Source organism: Chelonus insularis, unplaced genomic scaffold, assembly GCF_013357705.1.
Source record: "Chelonus insularis isolate UGA/USDA-ARS -01 unplaced genomic scaffold, ASM1335770v1 contig_25_pilon, whole genome shotgun sequence".
NCBI classification, from domain to species: domain Eukaryota; kingdom Metazoa; phylum Arthropoda; class Insecta; order Hymenoptera; family Braconidae; genus Chelonus; species Chelonus insularis.
The window spans coordinates 944,785-962,526 of record NW_023276451.1 but is presented as its reverse complement, the minus strand read 5'-3'; the positions used below and the strand labels follow the sequence as shown (position 1 = coordinate 962,526).

General features: G+C 32.8%; 3 protein-coding genes across 3 annotated transcripts; 1 reads left to right on the top strand and 2 right to left on the bottom strand.

Moving 5' to 3' along the window:
• Nucleotides 1–384: 384 nt before the first annotated feature.
• LOC118064897 (synaptotagmin-1-like) lies at nt 385–3,767 on the bottom strand. Its single transcript, XM_035079815.1, has 9 exons — nt 3,462–3,767; nt 2,927–3,371; nt 2,093–2,295; nt 1,760–1,897; nt 1,443–1,640; nt 1,223–1,375; nt 1,025–1,145; nt 768–940; nt 385–702 (listed from the first exon to the last, which is right to left on the bottom strand). Exons 2-9 carry the CDS (start codon nt 3,066–3,068, stop codon nt 505–507), a joined length of 1,326 nt encoding a protein of 441 aa, XP_034935706.1. The 5' UTR covers nt 3,069–3,371; nt 3,462–3,767; the 3' UTR covers nt 385–504.
• Nucleotides 3,768–5,029: 1,262 nt separating this feature from the next.
• Nucleotides 5,030–6,484, top strand: snsl (snustorr snarlik). Its single transcript, XM_035079769.1, has 4 exons — nt 5,030–5,309; nt 5,482–5,562; nt 5,824–6,098; nt 6,174–6,484. The coding sequence occupies exons 1-4, from the start codon at nt 5,264–5,266 to the stop codon at nt 6,297–6,299; spliced, it is 528 nt and encodes a 175-aa protein (XP_034935660.1). The 5' UTR covers nt 5,030–5,263; the 3' UTR covers nt 6,300–6,484.
• A 70-nt stretch (nt 6,485–6,554) lies between these two features.
• Nucleotides 6,555–17,287, bottom strand: Dbx. The gene is made up of 4 exons (XM_035079760.1): nt 16,663–17,287; nt 13,267–13,524; nt 12,040–12,323; nt 6,555–7,102 (listed from the first exon to the last, which is right to left on the bottom strand). The coding sequence occupies exons 1-4, from the start codon at nt 17,285–17,287 to the stop codon at nt 6,860–6,862; spliced, it is 1,410 nt and encodes a 469-aa protein (XP_034935651.1). The 3' UTR covers nt 6,555–6,859.
• Nucleotides 17,288–17,742: the final 455 nt, after the last annotated feature.

Sequence of the window (17,742 nt, the reverse complement as noted above, 5' to 3'; positions counted from 1 at the left end):
TGATGCATAAATAACAATATTACTTTTTTCCGTCAGGATCTTAGAGAATGAATCCACTGATGGTTCATTTCAAAAAAATATAGAAATACCAGATACAGATGCACGAGGAAATGAAAAAATCAACAGATTACCTAAAGATTTTAGAATACGAATGCGTCAAGAACAATACATTAATTATCGTATAGATTGTGACCTTTTGAGCCCAACACCTCTTCGGCCTTTAACTGCTTTGAGTTTTTGGAAATCGAATCGTCAAAATAAAAATATTTACTATTTATCTTTAAAAGCATCTATGTATGATTGGTCGGAAAATATTGATATTCCATAAAAAATAAAAATAAACTTATTTCACTCATAATGTTATTATTACTGAATCTTCTTCTATTAAAGTTGTTATAAATAAAATATATTCATATTTTAATTTTACATGAGGTAATTAATATTTAATGATATTATGTAAGTACCGTACATTATATTATGTGAAAGGTCTATTACACGACCAACTCATTTAAGTGTGTGCCAAACAGTAACTAGCTTCCGGGGATTTTGAAGAACAGAAAACCAGTGAAGTCTCTCAGTGTTACCTCTAACACCTTTACCAAATGCTACCTTTCCGATAAATATATCTTTAGATTTCTTATTGGAGTTGACTGAATCTTCACTATCACTTGGATGATCATTAGCCGGTATGTCAAACACAGTCTGCCGTAAATAATAATATTAATTATACAATTATTTAGGAAAATAATATTAGTTATTTTCTTTACCTTATTACATAGTACCACGAGAAATTGCACTGTATCAAGTTGATTATAAGATAATTCGAATGTTAATGTTTCGTTAAATTCCAGATTAGTTGCTGATTTAAGAACCATTGTTTTCTTCTTTTTTATTTTTCGTCCAGTTTTGCCATTGAGCATGAAAATTCTTATATATGGATCTGTAATTATTATTTATTTAAAACAGTGATTTTTTTTTGAATTTTAATTTAAATAACAAAATGATAGACTTTGAAGCTACGTACTGAACTCAGTCGGTGAATTGATAGCTGGTGGATATTTCAAATCTCGCAGCTTCATTACGGTGATCGTCAGTCGTTGAGCAGTTGGTAGATAACTTATCCCGAGTAGAATACTTCCATACTCCTGAAACAATTAAAATTATTTACATTACACTTGTACTTAGTTAATTAATTCATAGTGAATTGATACTTATAGATTACCTTATGGGATGGTTTCATTTTATAATTAAATAAATGTATCTCTGGACTTGAAAATACTTTTCGAACATCTTTTAGATGAATTTTTAAGTGACATAATTCAGTATGATTTGCATATCTATCATGATCATGTGCGCGAATATCTAAAAGCCATTCCTACAAAAAAAAAGAAGTATTTAAATAATAAAAGTAGTCATGTTGGAATTATGAAATAGTTATTTACTTTTGTTTCGTATGAATTAACATCTGCGATTATAAAAGTTTCACGATAAATTGGGCTAGCAGTATGTCTGATGCCACGTGTTCTAAAACTATGCAGCACTTCTCGTTTTCGTTGTGTCCAAGATTGCTTAACAATTTCAACTACTACATAAGGTTCTATTGTACAATTATACTGCTTTGGTGGAAGACCCGATAAGGCCTATAACAATTAAATTGTTTAATTATGTACAAGATATTTTATGTAATTAAAACCATAATTAATGACGTCGTAAATAATTAATAACTGTTTGAAACGATAATATTAAACAAGTAAATTACTTCAATGCCAATGACAAGTTTTCCTTGAACACTTCGTGGTTCGTCAACATTCGGTAAAAATTGAAGACTTAGTGTTAATTCTGTTGGAAATTCCTTTGTTTTTTTTCCATTCTTTGGTTTCTCAATATTCACCAAATTCTGAAAATCATTATTAACATTTCAATTTATACTCAATGTAATTTTATTATAACTAACTAATAAATCAATTAGCTGGTTCATTAAGTATTCAAACAGATTTTCTATTAAACTTTATTTGAATAAAGGCAAAAAGACTGAGAATAAACATGAAATTTCAATTGAAAGTTTTCTTTGATTACTCATTTAATTACTCACCAGAGTTGATGATGTTCTTCGAGGATCAAACTCTGTATAATGAGAACCATATGGATCTCTCGGCGACTCTCCATTTTCACAAATACTACCATTATCATAAAGACTCCCTAATCGCCAGGATCGGTAGCTGACATCACCCAACTTGATATTTCCATTATGTTGGTCTGTTGAGTGTTCAGTAACTGCTTTATCTCTTCGGTTTTCTAATCAAAATTGAATAGAAATTATAGAATAAGTATATTCTAATGTTTCATATCTTATTTTATCTATAATTGAATACTTAAAATAACTTTTCATCATGATTTACAACTAATTTATGTAACTTAAATCAATAATCAATTTAACATAAAATTATTGTGAAAAAGATTTTCCTTCTATTTATACTGATTAAAATACTATTATTTTGTTTTAATTATAAAAGGAAAAAACTTCATAAGCATCCTTCTTCTTCTTGTATGTCTATTAAAAATTATTTATAGGAGAGTTGTTGTATTAAAAAAAATTAATCATCAATCCAAGCCTTTAACATCTTAAACTACGTATCTAATAATTCAAGTTTTTATTCCACAAATTTTTTTCAGTCTATAATTCCGACCTTTTTTAATAGACTCCATGAGCGATAAAAAGTGAACCGCAATCACATGACTGTTCATAATAAGTTGTATATAACTTATAAGCCAACGGAAATGTTTATAGGCAGACTGAATACGTCAGCAGGGGGACACATTCAACATACCACAGGTGGTATGTTGAATAGCATTATATTAATAGTCTAATACATCAATCAACTCTTTCAATCTGCAGGATAATGTATAATAATATCAGTCATCTTACTTTGTCGTTGTAGACACTTGTATCCTAAGCATCCTGGCACGAGGAAGCACACAGTCACAAACAGAATTAGAAGGATAATTCCGATACCAATTCCCACCAGTATGATCCGACTCCACGGTCCAAATATCTCCTCGAGAATCATTCACTAATTAATTCACTGACGCATTTATGTTATAGAAAATGAAGAATCACCAGGATGATGATGATGTACTGTGTTTACATTGTCATTCTGAAGGACTGTACACGTGTCACGAACCGTCATCGCATGTTTTATGATGATAAAAATATGCACGAGTCAAGGAAAACACTTGCGATCTCTTTTTACTATTAATATAAATATTTCAAAACCACGGTTATCACAATCTACAGCTGTCTTTCTTCATTCGTTATCATTTCCTCCTCTGACCCTTCTTTCCACGAGCAAAACTGTATGGAATTTCAATACCTGAAATCAAGAAACAGGTTGAACAAAACGAAAATATTTATTTTTCAACACAAAAAATTGGAGTAGCAGGTATTTTAAATCTCTACTTACGTGAATGCTGTTATGTCACTTAATTAAATCATTTGGAATTGGTTCAATATTGTTTCTTGATGGCCAAGGAATTCCGGTCTAATAAACTTAACGAACAATTGGCTGTCAAAGGACAATGGTTAATCGGACAAGGCTTGTGATGAAAAAGAATGAAGTACTTCAACTACTGATGCGTTGTAATGCGCAAAACGATGCAGGTAAGTAAGAAAAATCCTTGAAGAGCCTGCGATGAGTGTCTTGGAGTAACGATGTATTCACGAGACATTCAAGCTCTGCGTACGACTATTCGTGTCGCCACAGGCAATCCCGCGAACGCGTTTTGTATTACGTGTGAATGTATATATTGACGATTGCACAGTTGTGCGGGCGAGCCCACACCGTTACACCTTCTTATCATTGATAATTCACTGCCAAGCGGACACCAAGTGTGCTAGGCTTTTGTTTGCTTGAGTATTCAACTATGCTACATGAAGTCATATATCATAACAACAGAAGACAAGAATATAAAATAAAACATAAATTTTAGAAAAGGAGGATATATAAAAATCAAACAACTATGGTTATCAATTACTACTCAATGATAAAAATCAGAATTAATTATTCAGAGTATGATTAATAGTAAGGATGAATTAATGGATAGATTGGTGATTTGAACATAAATAGTCAGATCTATACTTCCAAGCTTTCAAGGAGGTTTTGACTTGATTGTTTACCAATAATTTATTAATAAAAAATCACAGAAACATTGAAATTTTTTTTTAATTTACTAGGTGTTTTGTTAATTATTAGTTTTTTTTCATTGAATTGTTTTTATAAAATGTGGTTATATTAATTATCAAGGACTTATTTGTAATTTAGAAAAGTATTTATGATTCCCCTCCAATGAAAGAAAATTGTTTTTGGAAGTAAATTAAAAGAATAATAGTAGTTTTAATGAGACATCTTTAGAAAAAAAACTGATTGTCTTGTACGTGCATGCCATGTCAAAGACATTTATTGCTGCTGTTGAAAAGCCAAAATATCTATTAATGTGACATTTTTTTCTCTTTGGCCTGTATTGAAAAATTTACCATACCAACGTGACAATTTAAATATATCACCTATTTAAAAGTAAGAATAAAAATTAGGTATTGCTAAATTTTACATAATTATTAAATAAATTATTTTTAAAATAATTATGCATAGCAATACTTTTTTAAATCTTAGTAAAAAACAAATTCAAAACTGTCATGCATGAATGTACTCATGGCTTACTTATTTCTTTTCTAACAAATAATTTTCAATTATTATCATGCATAGTTGTGTCCTTTTTTTTGAAAAATTCTTGAAGCATAGCCAGCAGTTAACATCAGAAATGCTGTAGTTGAAGTAAGTATTCAACTCACTCTGTTCTAGTAGAATTCTTCCACCTGTTCAGGTAGTCGACACTGACCAACGCATCAATACAAACATCAAATCATCAATCTATCGCGTGCGGGAAACTGGAGAGAGTCTTATAGTGATTATACTATAGCCTACTCGGACAAACTGACCTCGATCCCCGATTCATAAGTCCTTTCACTTGAAAAACTTCTTCCCGCCACGCGTATTTAGACATTGGAGACAGAATACCTGGTGGCTAACTTTAGTCGATCGGTTGTCGTGAGCGAAGTAACCCAGATTTCCATTTCTTCCATCTTCATTTAATCGTTTACTCATTTACTCTTCACTTTTTCGTTGACGAAACAACATTTGGACATTTCATAACTCCAAGAATATGCTTGAAGAAAAAAAGTTTTAAGTTAAAAATCATCAGAGCCAAGATGAGAGCATGGTTTTGTTTTTTGAGCATTTTGCTCAGTAGTTACTGTGAGTATTGTGATTTCGGCCTTCACCTGATTGTTCTATCAAGCGTATGTTCATGATGTTATTACGCCATTCAAACTGTTTAGAGTCCTTCATATATATCATATTCAGCCTAAGAACTCTATTCATTATAATGTGCATTACAAATTTCGCAATGATTTTATGATGCTTCTAGATGTGACCGGGTTAATTATTCCTGAAGAATTAACATCTATTCTCTCACTTGTCTGGGCTAACATTCCACCTATAAGAAAAGGTAAGTGGACTCAGTTCTTTGCGTAATTTTACGTCAGAGAAAACGAACAAACTTTCACTACATCGTTGTCTTGCTGTTGATCAGTGGAACGCATCGTTTTTCCTATATAATTTTAGACACGACAATTTTATACTTCTGTAGTGTTTATACACGCAGCTATTGACACGCGACGACTTCCTTGGCTAACTTAGGTCATTCAACTATGCCCGCATATACTCTTTCATGTTAATTCAAAGAATAAATCTATATCTTTTTATGCAGGAACCGACTCGAGAGTTGGTGTTGGCTTTAGACTTGGTGAGCATGCAGATTTCCAAGTAATGATGGAACTTGGACCTCAAAAAGAAACAGATCCGATCGGAACTGAAGAATCAAAGAGACGGAGAGCTATAATGTTAGAGTCTGCTATGAGGGGTGACTATGGTCCTTGGGCTAAATCTGTTGCTCAATTTAATATTGCGAAGATGAAGCAAAGGCAAAAAATTAATGAAGAACAAGTTAACAAACAAATAAAGGCTGTGGACAATCAAGATAAGGTTCATATATTAGTTACAAATAAAAATGAAATAATAATTTTAAAACTAAGTAATATTTTAATTTACCTTTTTTAGAATAACAATGACAGCAATTGGTTGTTGAAGTGGAGTAAAGACATGCCAAAAACTAATAGTGATGAAGTGCCATTAGGAAATACGATGATTCAAAGAATAAGAATGAGTGCTTCTGATCCAAAGTAATTAAATAAGAAAGCTCAAAAAATCTTAATGTGAGATAATCGCTGATGGTCGATATTCAAAACATGTAGATATTATTTTTTACAGCTTAGAAGAGGGAAACTAAAATATTATAAAACAATAAAAGATTAAATAAGAATTGTAAAATATTATTAATAATAATAAAGATTGTTATTATTTTTTGTTCATTTTTGTTGTTATTTATTGCATTATATTACATGGATTATATCACGATGAATATTTAAATTTGGTATCATTTCTCCCTCGAATAATCACATTCATCATAATAATCTTAAGAATTAGATTTAGTTGAAATTGGACATTTGCGTCAAAAGTACAAGGATTGCCCTTTTTTAAAATTTTAATTTGTTTTAAAGATAAATTAAGAGATTTTTAGAATTAAATACATTAAATACTATATAATAATTACAATATATTACACATTATTTATCGACTTCACTTTTTTCCACTGTTCAAAAATTTTATTTTATCTCGTAAATTTTATTCACGATTTATAAAAATTACTTGAAATGGTCTCCCTATAAAATAAAATTTTTTTTCTATCACGTGACGTTTATTTCTTCATTCTCTTCATTGTCAGTAAATTCTTCAGCTCGTCGTGGGCTCGATAAAGGACTGGCATTATTGAGATCAATTCGTGTTCGATCATTATTAGTATCACTTAAATCTGGATTTGGATTGTTTTTGTTTGGAAGTGTTTGTTCACGAGAACCACCTGATGCCATCAGTTCCCTCTCTTTGTTATTCCTCCATTTCATCCGACGGTTTTGGAACCAGATCTTCACCTATAAATGATAGCAAGAATTGAATAAAAATAAAAACGACTGCAATGAAAATTTCATAGTAATGCGATAATGATTATAATAGAATGATAAGCATCTTATTGGTACGATTACAAGTATGAGATAACGATTATCTGAAACCAGAGAAAAATAAAGAAAGAAATCACAAATTCAATTGAATCTAGAAAGTACACCCTTAGGGCAATTGCTTTCACCCTCTGCACCTATCTAATCTCAACCCTCTAGTTTACTTGGAGACAGCGCCCTTATTTCCGGGATTAAAGAGCATGCATTATCAAACAACCAAACGTCAAATGCACGACGTGCTTTTTTCAGTGCCCTTTCCCTTCTTGTATACAATTTCATATGCGTTTAAAATTAAATATTTTTTTAGCTCATGTATTATTCGTTTACAATGGATGAATGGAATTTGGGTGGATTATTATTTTGTATTTATGACAGATTGGATACATCTGTACTAAATAAATCGTTTTTATTCATTTAAATTTTACAATATAAAGAATGAAGATGCTAAAATATAGTCAGGTAGAACCAAATAATGATATTACTGGTGAATAATTATAATGAAACATCAATTGATAATTTAGTAAAAAATAAAATTTAATTTCTTTAGTAATAGACTCTCTCTTTTTCTTATTAGACACATAACTGAGAGTTTTGAATCCTAGAAAATGATCAGAGTTGAGTTTATAAAATATCACAGAATATTTTGTTAATAATAAGAACAATTTATTTCATAATAAAAAATTATTTATGACAATTTATTTAAAAATTTTCACTCGTCAAATAATTTAATTTTTTTTTGTTTTAAATATGATGTCATTATAATGTAATCATGTCAAATAAGTTCATTCAATTTGTATAATTTTTCATTTACATCAATTATATCAAATATAACTTATATGAATTGACAATTTTGGTAGCTTTCAGCTTGATCACCAACCCCGGGGGTTAAGCAAATTGATTTTACTAAATTACTTAACGAATTTTCATTTCGAGGGGTGAGAGTGTAGAGTGCAGATGACACCTCGATGCGCGAGCAATACATTCGTACTCTCGGACGTCCACGTCGTTCGTACGTTATATTTGTATGCTTCCAGCTAAAACTACACAAATAACATAAAATTTTTTTTAAAATAAAAATGTTTAAAAAACTTTATATAGTTAAATAATTTGAATAACAGTGAAATAATTTTATCTAAAAGAAAAAGAAAGTTATGAAAATAAACGTAATAACGATCAAAACAAGAATTAAGGTCGACCGGACGGGAGCTGAGAGAATTATCTCGAGGGTAAATTAGGTGTCGCAAATCGGTGCGAAAGCTGACATTATTTCCGGCAGCACCTCATCCTTCCTTTTCTATACTAAACGTTTGGAAGTGCCGAAGGCTGTGATTGATTGTCCCGTCAGTGGCATGCCCAAGGCAACGAGGAGTAACAAAAGTAACGAAGAGTCAGCGTGTCGGAAGATTTTTATTCAGGGGGAGAGAAATGATACTGAGTTCAGTTAGAAACTTCAAATTCACTTCTCCAGACAATTAAATTCTTTCATAATAGGATCATTCTTTCCAAGAAAAAAATTAAATACTCATTTAAATAGAGTAATTTATGTTTCACAATTGCTTCTTGAAATATTAATTATTATGAACTAATGAAAAAATTATTTTTAAATGATTCTTTGTGAAATATAGAAGAGAAAGAGTATGAAATATTAAGATAAAAATAAAAGACGACCGAATAAAATCGATATTAGTTTTTTTTCGTGATATTAAAAAGTTGTTGAATATGATAATGACCTTTTCATATCAATTTCATGGTACAAAATAACTGTATAATGAATTTATTTTGAAGATAAAATTTGGATTAATTTTTTTATCATCTAGCCCAGTAAAAAAATCGTGTTTTTATGATATCCATTAATTATTGGACTTGCAAAATTTTGCAAATACGGTTAATCATATGCTGACCTTGATGCAATGTGTTATTATTAATTAGCTAACTTCTGATGATTGATTGAAGAACTCATTTAGCTACATAAAATTTTAAACTTTGAAATTAATCGAAAAAAACTAAATAAAACTTTATAATTATACATTTCTAAATTTTCTTTTCAACTAGGTTTCATTTTGGTATCACTAGTCACGAGAGTACGGATTCAATCTAAATTACGAGTATTTATCCAGTGATTATCCTATCATAATTGAATTAATTAGATGCCAAATATCATGATTCTATGAATAGCAATGCATGAATTGAAACAATGGATGAATATAAACTCAAGCGAAATACACTTTAGGATAGTTAATCATGAGAGGAGCTTTCGTGGATTAGGCATAATGATATCTGAAACGCGTTATGAAGTAAGCGAGTGGGTAATCGTTAAACGATTGGCTGTAACCCCAGCACCCTTGGCCCATCCAGACCCCACTGTTACCGTCGCCTACAGAACCTCGCGCTCGTTCATCGTTTAATCCCTCCCAACAACCTGGAGAAACCAGAAGCTAAATTCTCTTCCTCTTACACCCCCGCTTTTCCAGAGAGGAGAATGGGATAACGTGTTCTGTGACGCCGCTCTCGGGCCGTGGCCCGTGGCGGCAACGCGCCATCTGGCGCTGTTTAATAAAAGACGATCGATTATGACGTCGGCCTCAGAACTACCCTCGATGGGTTGAGGGAAATGGAGAAACTGAGGAGGAAAAAGGCATCCGACCCACAGAGTGTTGAGAATAAGAGGAATTACGAGAGGATCAAACATAAAAATTCCCTATCGTTGCTCTAACCCTTCACCAGCTTTGATGTATTCTGAAAAAGAGGGACTTGTGGGATTCCCATGTTAATATGCCAACTGGTAGATTCCATATTTATTGTGCTTATACCAAACGAGTGTGCCAACTTGAAGAGTTTACTTTCAATGTATGAGGGATTTTAACGTGACATTTCTTTGGCAAATGTTGAGTTTAAACGTGACATTTCCTTGACTCTAAGCAAATATCGATATAGAGATTGGTTTTTTTCAAGATATATTTTCAACAATGGCTCAAGCTGAAGAGTAATATATACTCATGCATGTCAAAATTTTGTAGTTGGTAAAAATTAATTTCTTATGATTATTGATTTAATTTTTTTGAGGTTGATTATTCTTAATATTGTATTTTTTTAAACAGAGAGAATAAATAGAAGCAATATTGTCAAGATGCATTAAAGTTTATCTACTTCAATGAAAATGTTTTATATATGCATTTAGATCGGAGTATTGTATATTCATGGTTTCTTAGCTACCACCTTTGAAAGCATGCGGCGTCTCAAAGTTAAATCCATAATGCATGAGAGAAGGCCCACGGCTATGCGCGAACGGTGCTTTGGAAGCTGCAAGATATTGCGGCGACGCTAAATTCATATTATGCTCGTCGACAAGGAATACTGCTTTGTTTTTATTTAATAATATTAGACTCCAACAAAACACTTTGCCTTTCAAGTAATTCGAGCTTTGGGTTTATAAAATTTATAGAACTTTTTATGTGTTTTATATGCTGTTTAAATAATCTTCATATTGACTGTATGTATCATTGAAAAGTAGTGAGAAAAAATAAGGAGATATTTGAGAGATGTGGAAAATGAAGAGTTCTTTGCTAAAGTGATCTTTTTGAAAGAAGATAGGGGAACTGTGAAAGGAAATATCAGGAAGACTAATGGCTGCAAATTGATTTGACCTATGGAATTCAGGAAACTCTATACTATTCCAACCCCAACAAAACACAAACCCTAATGGTCGATCTGTCTAACGTGTGTCAGCATCAGCCTCTCGTGGGAACATGCAAGCGGCTGCATTTAACTCGAAATTGACCGAATGAGCAGTACATTTAGCTTTATGTACCAACCGCAAGAGTATTCCTAGCTAATTGAGATTTTGACCCAGAATATAACATTAATTTCCTTTTGTTGATGTAATTATTGTTATCAAGTATTCATTAATCGTTTATTTTATATATATGTTCATGAACTGCTGATACTTATCATTAATGACAAAAAATAGCACTGTAAGCATTTATGTATTTAATAATTTTTTAATTTACTTCTTGAATTGAGGCTGCCAAGTGACGCTGACAAGTTGGCATCCGGGCTCTCGACAAAATCAGGAAGGAAGGAAGGAAGGAAAAAGCTGGCATAAAGTCTGTTCTGATTATTAAAAAGATAACGAACCACCCCATGGTTTTGTTCATTCTTCTTTCATTTTTCCCGTTCTTTTCCAACATTTTTACTTTATGACTGGTAACTATTTATGATTTTTAATCTGTAGCTTTCTCAAAAGAGCAGCTTTAACTAGTTGCAACAGATAGAATTTATGTTTCCTCATGAACATTTTTATAGAGAATAAATTTTGAGTTTTATGAAAAAGTATTTGTAAAAGTTGAATATGAGTATTCTTTTTTGCATTGACATTCATATAAATAGTGATAAATAAGATGGAAATGTTGATGCGGTAATTCGTAGGCCAAGTTTGGTTTGAACATTCGCCATAGACGCGATATGTGCGACAGCTTAGTATCTCGTAAAACAGTGATGAGAAAAGGACAAGGGGAAAAACAGAAGGAGTACGAAGAAATAGCGAGGATGAGGCAAAGTAAAGCTCGACCAATGGTAGTCGAGTCATGGCGCTCGAGGTGTAAATTATACATGAGGGAATTCTCTCTCTTTGTCTTCATTCTCTCCTGGATATCTTCTCTTACTAACCCATTATACCCCAACTGTAATCCCTGCTATATGATTTATTTGATCTCTTTCACTAGATAACACAACTCAACCCTTAGCTCTAGTGGTATTCTATATTTACATCTAAGTGTAAAAGTTGACAAGAAGATTTAAGAAAAGTATGAAATAAATACTGATGATACATCTAAAAAATTTTTAAGCAAACAAACCTGGGAGTCTTTGAGTCCTAGTCTTTCTGCTAGCTTTTTTCGGTCAGGTTTGCTGATGTACTTTTGAAGCTGGAATCGTTTTTCTAGACCTTGTCTCTGGGTGTCGGAGAAAACAGCTCTCCTCATCATACCTTTTCGAGGTCTTCCACGAGCACTTGTAGCCCATGGAAAACACATTGCACTCATTCCGGCGAGATCACCGATTCCTGGTTGCATTCCACTTGCAAATGATCCTCCAACTACTGTAGTTGTTCCTGATAAATGACCACTAGCTGGGTTGTTTGCTAAAAATAACAAACACAAAAGTTATGTAATAAATGAATGAAAAAATATTTCATTTCTTATTCTATTAAATTATAAAATTTGATTTGATATAAAAATATTTTTTGTTCGAAATGAACTTCAAAGTTGTTTCTTCAAAAATTTCAATTCATTCTTGACAAATTTTTTAATATGAAATAGCAGGAATGTTTAATCCAATTAATCATAATTTTCAAAAATTTTTATTGGATTATTGCAAAATTATTCTAAATAAATCCAACTGTATTTTCCTTTTGGATTTTATTATAAAAATAAATATATAGATTTAACTTTATGATAGAAATGAAAATAAAAGTTGACGTATGTTCAACTCATTTTTTCCAAATCTAATTAAAAAACCGCATAAAAAAAATTAACGATCTATCGTTATGGAGAAAGAAATATACACCTCTAACGGTGAATAATATTTCTACATGATCTAGTCTCCTTTACGAAATTAATAAGCTCATATTGCAGCACAACAGATGAAAATTGAGCAATGGAATTCCTGTTCATGTTCTCGCGGTTATATTGCCAAGTTGAGCATGAGAACATTATTTCGACCAATGATATTTGCACGCATGCACTTGTTGCATGCGTATACACATCGGCTCGTGCAGCCACATATCCAGTGAGCCAGCAGCTACGGCCAGTAGCTATGGCCTGTGCAGCACACGCCTATACATAATGTACGCACAACGCAAAACGGGTGCTTTCACTGCACTTGATATGCACTCCATGTCCCGGGCCGTGAGTCTACACCTCTATTCTACACGCCATTCAACAAGATTGCTGATAACCAAGTGGTATGTACATTATACACACATGCATCTGCGTATAAACAACCCTATTATCTACATAACATCACTTTTATCAACATCAAACATGATTATCTGATGAATATTCTTTGTTTTAGCAGGTACTTACTGGTTAAATAAGGTCCTCGACAAGCTAGTAGCTGAAGAGTATGATGTGCATGGGCTGTGAAGTGGTGCTGTGTTGGTCCTGATGGATGGCTGGGGTGTGGTGGGTGATGAGGATGATATGCCGTTGGTCGTGCAATAGGTTTAGCTATTCCAGCTGCATAAGCTGCTTGAATTGGTGGCGAACTTTGGAGACTGTGTGAAAATCCTGGTGTGCTCGCTGTTGGCAAACCACTTGCTTGTTGCAATGCTTGTAAATTATCTGAAAAAGTGAAATACAATTAATTAATACTGATGTTGAAAATTATTCACTTAAAATAAAATTAAAATCTTTAATTTTGGTTTATAAAAAAAAACGTCATTAAACTTTTAATTCCAATAAAACCGATAATATTGTATAATATTAATTACTGAGCCAATTTTACCGTCGAATGAATGCCACAAATGTTTCTGTAATGTCAAAAAAATGAAACTATATTAGGAATTTTTATGAAATGTTTAATGTTATTTGATTGACTTATATTAAGGTAAAATAAAATTTTTTTTATTCTGACGAAAGTTTTAATTAAATCAATTAAAACGTAGACATTTTCGATATAAATAAAAAATTATTATATCCAAGTTATAAAAAATATTTTTAAGTCTGGTTTTGTCAATGCTTTAATTTCAAGTAATGTCATGCTATCGAATGACATATTTCGAAATATTAGGAAAAAGTTTTAAAATCAACTCTTCTACTAATAAATGTTGTTTTTGATTAATTATACTTTAAAAGTACCTCAAAAACTGTCCATTGAACAAAACAGTAAAAACATTATTCTTTAAAACTGAAAACATAAATCAATCTAGTGTTTTTTTTTTCAATTAAAATTATTCTCTATTTGTATCATGTAGTACAGAATTTTTTTTAGATTTTATAATAGGAGAGAAATAAATTTAGTGCGAAGTGCAATAGATCACAGGACATAACAGCAGTAATCTCAAGATAAAATGACGAATAAAAGAGCATTTATTTGTGACACTTTGCTGTTCACGCCCATTTGCCTGTGCATAAAAGACTGAAGCATAAAAAAATCCAAGGAAAACATTGCCCGCGTTTGAAAATAATGAAATAATGGTGGTGAACAGGCGTGCCTAGAGTTTATCCCAAAGATCCAGGGCGGTAACAATGGCATCCCATTGTATTCGTGAACCCTATAAAATACTCATCGGGTTTTATCGTTGTTTTGCCAACCGACCAATGAGCAAACTTAGAACCTCGGGCTCAAGCCTTAACGGAAACATTGAATAGAAAATATAAAATACTTTTTTACTCATCACCCAAATGCTCTTCATGCAATATGTTGTTACAGTTGTTACCCATGTTAAGTTTAATTCTCTTCTATCAAGAGCTCGCTCGGTATTTCATTGTTTTCAGCATGCATGGGCCTTTTTTAACTCATAGTCTGACCATATCATACAGTTATTGCAAGGGATTTTGAGCTTTAAGACATCATCAAAATTGAAGACTACTTTAATACATGATGCTTATTATCGAACTAAGATTACGCGGATATTTTTTTAGAGGATCATCTTGGGTGGATTTATTTTTTAGACGAAAGAAGCTTGATCTCTCGAGAGGAAAGAAAATATAAATTAATCTTCTGGAAATACAGTTTGTAAGGGGAAACAATTTAATTGATTGCCAAGTTCAGTGTTATTTTTTTAGCATGAATGAGTGATTATAACATCTATATTTTTCCCAGTTGCAATCATGTTTTTTTTTAAAATATTCTTCAACTTAATCATAATATTTTCAAAGGAAAGATAGATGAAATTTTCTTTATTAAATAAAGAATAAATTTTTGAAAAATTTTTGTAAGTAGAAAAATTCATTTTTGATCTGACATTTGAAAAATGTAATAAAATGAAATTAATTCAAGTAATAATAAATATTATTAGTTAATAGTAATTGGACTCAATTATAATCACTTTTTGATATTTTTATGTAAATGGTCCAAAAAAAAAATGTATTCTCATAATATTTTGAATTATCTATTTATAATTAACCCTCCAAGATATCTTTCCGTTCATTAAAGACTATAATTCATGTTCAACTTTAAATAAAATTTTCCAAGAAAAGAAAAGTTCTTAAAACTGATCATAAAAGAGAAATTTTTCAACAATTTAGATATAAAATGTTTCAAGATATTTATTTTTCCCGGATCTTTTCTGCAGCAAAATAACCATTAGAGTTAGTTGCCAATCAGTTTTTTCGCACGCAATTATTTCGGAGCGGTTTTTCGACATGACGGCTTCAGAGTAAGCGAGAAGCCAGTAAAAAAAGAAATAAAATAACATGAGGATTGTTTGCTGAATGTATGAGCTGGAAGGGTAGTTATACATGTATCGCAATAGCATATTGAAATGGTGGTTGTATACTCGCTGACGAGAGGAAGTAGATGTTGAGGAGGTGGAGGCATCGGACGAATCGCGGGAGGGACATGTAACACATGCACGTGGCACGGTCAATGCATCCGCTAGCCGACAAATGCATGAGAAGTTAGCATCTATGTATACACATACACGCCCTCCAGAATTGCAGCAGTGCATAGAGCTCTCCTCCCATCATACTCCCCACTCATCCTCCCCCTTTCGTCAGTATATTGCTACCACTGTACGCAAGCAATTCCGTCAATGTTAAATGCAACATTTGCACGATCCGCGTGCACCAAACATTTCATCGCACGCGTTTATCGTCCAACTGTATAGAATCTATCGACTGATGTCAATCAACAAGCGAAGAGAAATGGCAAGGAGAGTAGGAGGGATTGAAAACAAGGAAAACAAAACAATGGATTTTCATTGGAGGGCAAAAAAAAAATGGAAATAAACTGTTGAAATAAAATTGGAAATAAAAATAACCGATATGGTAACATTGATGAATAAAATAAATTGTCTTGGTTAAATTGTTATTCAACAGAAATAATTGGCGGCAAGAGAGAAATATATGGTTGTCGAGTGGGGTTTTGATACGTCATTGGATTCTGACGCTTGTCTAATATTATAGGCACCAATCGTAAGAGTTTAATATTAGGGTGAAGCTAAGTGGCGGAACAGCTGACGCCACGGACTCCACCCCAGGATGGTAAAATCCTACAGGGATGAGTGCGAGGCGAGAGACTGAATGAGTAAGTGAGAGAGTTGTCTAACCCGCACGCACGCTGTGACTCGTCTTGAGGGTGTGCGGATGAGATTTAGGGAGCGTCGGCTGCAAGTCTGCCCTCGACACTGATTTGTAGCGAGCTTTGTTTCCAGCGTGAAAGCAGCCGCCGGCTCGAGCAAAGGGCTCTAAAGACTTTTATAATGTAATATTACCTACCACTAGTTTACCTAAAACATATTACTGTATTTTACCAACCCGTGTTTCTACGCGGCATGTAATTATCCGCTAGAATCGCCTTCACACCGAACTTGAGCTCCAGCCTCTCTTTCGCTTGGATACCTCGTGATTCTGTGCTTGAAGATGTAAAAGGATGCACTGGACTTGGTCGACTACACTGATCATCATTGTTGCAATTCTCTTCAGCACCTATCCTATCATCTGTTCTTGTTGTCATTCTGTTTGAATCATTCAAGTGATCGAAACCTATCCAGTCTCTGTCAACTTCCATATCTCTAGTCCTCTCATCTTCATGAAAACGATCTTCTTCAATTTTAATCCTCCTCAAGTTATCTCGAATCGGTGTCACTCTGTCTTCACCATCAGTCTCTGGTTCTGTTTCAGTTCCTAAATCAACATCTATTCTGACAGAATTATCTTCCTCCACATCATCAATATCTCTTCCCAATTTTTTATTCAGCCCAAGGTTACTTGTGGCTTCTTTCTCTCTCTGTCTGGCCATCAAACTTGCAGCCCAGTTCAAGGTCAGGCTAAATTCAGGACTAGGTGTACCTTTGCTCTGAAGAAGATTTTCCATAAGAAAATTAGAAGCTGTTCTTTGCTCCAGATTCTTTAACATCGCTGCTGCAGAAGAAGGTATCATAACTATGTATAATACTCACTTCACTCACTAATTTCTAAAGATTATTATGACTATTAATCCTCTATGTCAGACTATAACAACAGTTAAATGATAAATTTAGAAACAGTTATGGTAGTTAATCAGCAGGAGACTATTACATGTCTCCTGGAGCAAACACTTATCCACAATTTCATCACCTAACATACAATAATAATATAATAAATATAGTACACTTATGATGAGATAGTAAGTCGACAGAAAGCACAAACTGTGAACACCACTGATCGGTATATGAATCGGTATGACAGGAGTAGTGTGACGTGAATGTGCAGGCTGCAAATGAATAGGGTGGTCAGGACGTTTCTCTCTGTCACTCCAGTGATATCCCTACCCTAGATTCAGCTCGCGAGCCGGTAGAAATGAAGGGATGATGGAGAAGGGGGAAATGTTGGAAGCTTTATACCAAAGCTCGACTT

Excerpts from the sequence above, each read along its gene's own strand:
- Dbx (XM_035079760.1), bottom strand. The coding sequence starts at position 17,287 with ATGATACCTTCTTCTGCAGCAGCGATGTTAAAGAATCTGGAGCAAAGA. Across the intron at positions 13,525-16,662 it reads CATGCCGCGTAGAAACACGG|ATAATTTACAAGCATTGCAA; the intron begins GTTGGTAAAATA and ends TCACTTTTTCAG. Across the intron at positions 7,103-12,039 it reads TAGGACTCAAAGACTCCCAG|GTGAAGATCTGGTTCCAAAA; the intron begins GTTTGTTTGCTT and ends TATCATTTATAG.
- snsl (XM_035079769.1), top strand. The coding sequence starts at position 5,264 with ATGAGAGCATGGTTTTGTTTTTTGAGCATTTTGCTCAGTAGTTACT. Across the intron at positions 5,563-5,823 it reads CATTCCACCTATAAGAAAAG|GAACCGACTCGAGAGTTGGT; the intron begins GTAAGTGGACTC and ends CTTTTTATGCAG. Across the intron at positions 6,099-6,173 it reads CTGTGGACAATCAAGATAAG|AATAACAATGACAGCAATTG; the intron begins GTTCATATATTA and ends TACCTTTTTTAG.
- LOC118064897 (XM_035079815.1), bottom strand. The coding sequence starts at position 3,068 with ATGATTCTCGAGGAGATATTTGGACCGTGGAGTCGGATCATACTGGTG. Across the intron at positions 1,376-1,442 it reads TTAATTCATACGAAACAAAA|GAATGGCTTTTAGATATTCG; the intron begins GTAAATAACTAT and ends TTTTTTTTGTAG. Across the intron at positions 941-1,024 it reads CAATTCACCGACTGAGTTCA|ATCCATATATAAGAATTTTC; the intron begins GTACGTAGCTTC and ends TAATAATTACAG.